General features: G+C 38.3%; 1 protein-coding gene across 1 annotated transcript in view; it reads right to left on the bottom strand.

Annotated features, from left to right (window-relative positions):
• LOC106870293 (ATPase family AAA domain-containing protein 5) overlaps nt 1–4921 on the bottom strand; it is a 79064-nt gene that overhangs the window by 25958 nt on the left and 48185 nt on the right. The window contains exons 12-13 of the mRNA XM_014916318.2: nt 3933–4102; nt 1838–1996 (exon numbers count right to left, since the gene is read on the bottom strand). Of these exons, the coding sequence (XP_014771804.2) occupies nt 1838–1996; nt 3933–4102 (329 nt within the window). The remainder of the gene's footprint in view (nt 1–1837; nt 1997–3932; nt 4103–4921) is intronic.

Below are 4921 nucleotides of genomic sequence, written 5' to 3'. Positions count from 1 at the left end.
TGAGTTCCTTTCAAGTGTTGGGTCTCAAGGAAGCAAAGTGGTTGAGTTCCTTTCGAGTGTTGGACCCCATGGAGGCAATGAGTGAGACCTTTGGCATTATGTCGTGCTTGAGAAGAAGACCCATCAAGCCGAGCAAAATTGCAGCCATAGCAGATACTGGTTTCACAGAAATTGGTATGTAAGAGCACCCATTACACTCTCAGAGTGGCTGGCATTAAGAAGGGCATCCAACCGTAGAAAACCATGTCAAATCAAACTGGAGTCTGGTACAGCCTTCCAGTATGCCAGCCCAGTCGAACCATCCAACCCATGCCAGCATGGATAACACACATTAAATGATGATGATGATACACACACACACACACACACACGCACACACAACAGGGTGCTAAAAAGTTCCTGGCTTTGGGTAAAAGAAAATACAGGAGGATCAGTTAATTACGATTTTATTCAATGTATTCCTTCTCAGATTCACACACTTATTGCAGAGGTCATTCAGTTTTTCTAAACCTTGTAAAAGAACTTGGAAGGTTGGGCCTCCAACCAGGCCTTCCACAATATCCTCAAAACCAGAAACTGTTCAGCACCCCCTTGTGCGTGTGTATATGTGACGGAGACCTTTGACGATATGCTGTGCTTGAGAAGACCTATCAAGCCAAGTGAAATCATTGTCATGGTCAATGCTGGTGTCACATAACTGGCACCCATGCTGGTGGCACATAAAGAGCTCCTTTCAAGCATTGGGCCTCACAGAGGTAAAGAGGCTGAGTTCCTTTCGAGTGTTGGGCCTCAGAGAGGCAATGATTGAGACCTTTGGCATTATGTTGTACATAAAAAGAAGACCTATCAAGCCAAGCAAAATCAGTCATAACAGATACTGGTGTCATGCAAATGGCACATAAAAGCACCCATTACACTCTCAGAGTGGTTGGCATTAGAAAGAGCATCCAGCCGTAGAAAACCATGCCAAATTAGACTGGAGTCTGGTGCAGCCTTCCAGCTTACCAGCCCCGGTCAAACCATCCAACCCATGCCAGCATGGACAACAGATGTTAAATGATGATGATGATATATATATATATATATACACCCACACACTTATATATCTATCAAATTAATTACCTATATATTTTTCAGATGACTGAAAGACCAAGGTTTTCTAAAACTGGGTCGCACACAAACATACACAAAGGGTTTCTGCACAGATTTTGCCTATTACTTACTGAAGATGTTGTGCTGTAAGATTGAACCTGAAACCATATGGTTGTGAAGGAAGTGTGAATGTCACAATGGAACAGAGAAATTGATGCGTCTAACAAAAATACCTTGTGGTATTTCTTTCCACCTCAGTTATGTCACTTTACACTCAAATCATCTAAATCAACTTTGCTTGTGTTTATTTACAATGCTGATAAAAGAGGCAACAGATAAAACAGCAAGAAGGAGAGGTGTAATAAAATAAAAGGCAGTGCTCCAGCATGGCCATAACAGAAAAGAATAAAATGTTGAGAGAATATACTTTCAAGTCAACATATTTTACAGATACTGAAACCACTAAAAGATTAATCCTTGTGTTTCAGATTTCTTTGTCAAATGTATTTGCTTAGTCATTAACATTGCTTTGAATTAACCATGCATTATCTTGTAGCTATGAGATTTAGAGGAGATAATTTTGAGAATGATATTGTAGGGTTAGCATAAAAGAGCTGGAATATTTTGGCTGGTTTACATATTAAAGAGTTAAGAATACTGAGAGAATATACTTTCAAGTCAACCTATTTTATAGACACTGGAGTATATAATTCTTTGCTAAAAACTATCTTTGGAACATACTTACTGTAGATGGCGTGTGAAAATGTAGTGGCTCACAGGACCCAGTAAATTGTTCGCTGAAGTCTGCCGACGTAGAAGTCAAAATAATGGGTCTTTTGGTAGAAGACATAAATTGAAGAATGGCTGTCCAAAACCCTTTGTCTTCCTCAAATACAATATCAACCTGAAATTAACAAATATAAAAGACCAACCTACAGAATCATATTTAAATAGTTGTACTTACTGGTACTAGCAGTGGCATTCACACCCAAGGTGGGTTAAACCAGCTTCAACCAACAAGTTCATCTTGTTGAAGTGTAAGAGTTCGTGTTCAGGAGTTTCGGTGGGAATACAAGTTCACAAGTGGTCTCATATCACATGCATACACACTTTGAGATAGTGTGATCCATAGCAGCTCATCTTGCCATTGATTATTGACCAAGTCACTGTTGGTTATTGAAGCAGACATAGCCTGGTTTTGAAGTGGGTTCTAGAGACATGCTTTAACAAAAGCTAAGGAGTACCTTACCACCAGTGGTCCTCCAGCACACCAGGCACCAACCTGGAATTTCTGACGGCCTGTGCTATATTTATATATTTAATGTTATATAGTTGCGAGTATTTGGAAAAATTGCTTTTTTGAAGACTTCACAATTTATTTTAAAATATATTCCATGACATAAATAATAATGTGTGTGTGGATGTATATACATTCCTTACTGTTTTTTAGAGCTAAACTGCAAATAACTCCAAAAAATTAAAATACTACTGAGTAGAACATTAACAATATGTATTTTCGAACAGAATGGCACTAGCTGTAATATTTTTTCTCAAAGAAACCTCTGAAAAGGATTTAGTGTTAAAAAAAAAAAATACAGGTTTTTCCCCCTCAGAATGCCAGTGGATTAGTAGACAGTGTTTCAACTTGACTTAGTCTCCCTAGAAACAAATACGTTCTGAATATTCTGAGCCAGCTGAAGACCTGGTTTGAAAGCTTCTAACAGAGTAAATTCTGCTAGAGGTACCCAAAGGCCATGTAAAAGTGTCAAACCAGCAGATAGTTTTGATCCACAACACATGCAAGCCACAGCAAGATTTGAACTCATTGATGCAAAGAGCCATAATAAATACTAGAAGAAAGTATCCTGTCCAATGTTCTTGTCGATTTCACTAATCCACAGGGGCCCAGAGAGGTACTTCATTTATCGACCGAAGGAGGATGAAAGCTAAAGTTGACCTGGGTAATATCTGAACTCAGAATATATACTGCAAAGCATTCTGACAACTTTGCTAACCAGTCTGCCTTATTACATATGAATATTGTTACCATTGATACAAGGCCACAAAATGCAGGAGGGGAGGCTGTTGAAGATATCAACCCCAGTACTTAACTGGTACTTACTTCATCAATCCCCCAGAAAATGACTGGTAGTGATGCTGTTTAGCTCTACATCAACCATGATCAAAGACATTCTAGCCATGACACTCTCATCTTTTTTATGTGCAGGGAATTGAAGATTACATTATCCAACATGTTTTTTATTCATGATGATAAAGTGTAATTTGAGGGAGATTTGGTTACAATTTCTAAAAGGTGAAGTAACCACTCCACCCTTGTTGTTTCCCAAAGTAAAATCAAATGATAGGATTTGTAAATCAGAATATGCACAGGGTACATGTGTGGCAGAGAGTTAGTGTTTTGAGGGGAAAGTTGGGCATAAGAGGAATTAGATGCAGTGTGCAAGAGAGAAGACTGCGCTAGTTTGGTCATGTGATATGTATGGATGTTGACAGTTGTATACAGAAGTGCCAATCACAAAGTGGATGGAACTTGTGGAAGAGGGAGACCTAGGAAGATGTGGGACAAAGTAATGAAGGCTGATCTCAAAAGGCATGACTGAGGACATCTGGCACATTGCTGTACGCAAGAAGACCCGTCTGCCACAACAGAATTGATACGTGCTGGTGTCATGTTAGAAGTACCCAGTACACTCTTTGGAGGGAGGGGGTAAGTTGATTACATCAACCCCAGTGTTCAACTGGTACTTATCAACCATGAAAAGATGAAAGGGAAAGTCAACTTCAGCAGAATATAATAAATAATATTGAAACGTACTTACTTCATCAAAAAGAATGAGAGATGTACTGGCAATGTTGAGTCGATTGGAAACCTTATCAGAAGAACTGAGGGAGTTGTTTAAGTTGGTGTCAACAAAGTCGATTTTCTTCCAAGAACCAGTCTCAGAGGATTTTCGCAGAACACAACGTGGTATTGTATTTTTGACAGGCACTAATTTAAAAAAAAAAAAAATCACGATTATGGTTACATTTATGTATTTGTCTTGCAAGATACCTGATGTGAAATCATGTGCTGAAACAGATTTTGTTATACTTGTCTGTTTTTTGCCAAGCGACCACACGTACTACATACTTGTTCTTCACTTCAATTTCATTATTCTTATTTTAGTGTCCTTCGTCTGAAATCTTTTGTCTCACACATCCTGTGACCTCTCCAGTGACTCTCCATCCCATATAGCTGAAGAGGTTACAGGGTGTGTCAAATGATTTCCAATAAAGGGCACTAAAATAAGATCAATGAAAAACTGAAGTGAAGAACAAGTATATAGTGCATGGTTAATTGGCAAAAAACAAAAACATTCCCAAACATAATTATGATAGTGACTACTACAGGCACAAAACCTGATGTTTTAATGGGAGGGTGTGTAACTTTGATTACATGAACCTCAGTATTAAACTGGTACTTTATTTTATTGTCCTTGCGGGGATAAAAAGTAAAATTGACTTAAGCAGAATTTGAACTTTGGATGTAAATAGCAAAAAGAAATACCACAAGGTATTTTTATTATTTACATTTGACAGATATTTGTCCTCATCTTGTTTGTTGCTGACACGTTTTGGCTGATATACCCTCCAGCCTTCATCAGGTGTCTTGGGGAAATTTCAAACCTGGGTTCTCATTCCTAAGGTATTTTTCAGTGTTGTTGTTGTTGTTATTATTATTATTATTATTATTATTATTATTCAGGTCACTGCGTGGAATCAAACTCGGGATCTTGGGGTTAGTAGCCTGTGGTCTTAACCACTACAC

Source organism: Octopus bimaculoides, chromosome 21 (assembly GCF_001194135.2).
Source record: "Octopus bimaculoides isolate UCB-OBI-ISO-001 chromosome 21, ASM119413v2, whole genome shotgun sequence".
Classification (NCBI taxonomy): Eukaryota; Metazoa; Mollusca; class Cephalopoda; order Octopoda; family Octopodidae; genus Octopus; species Octopus bimaculoides.
The sequence above is the reverse complement of the archived record's forward strand: the minus strand, read 5'-3'. Positions and strand labels throughout refer to the sequence as shown.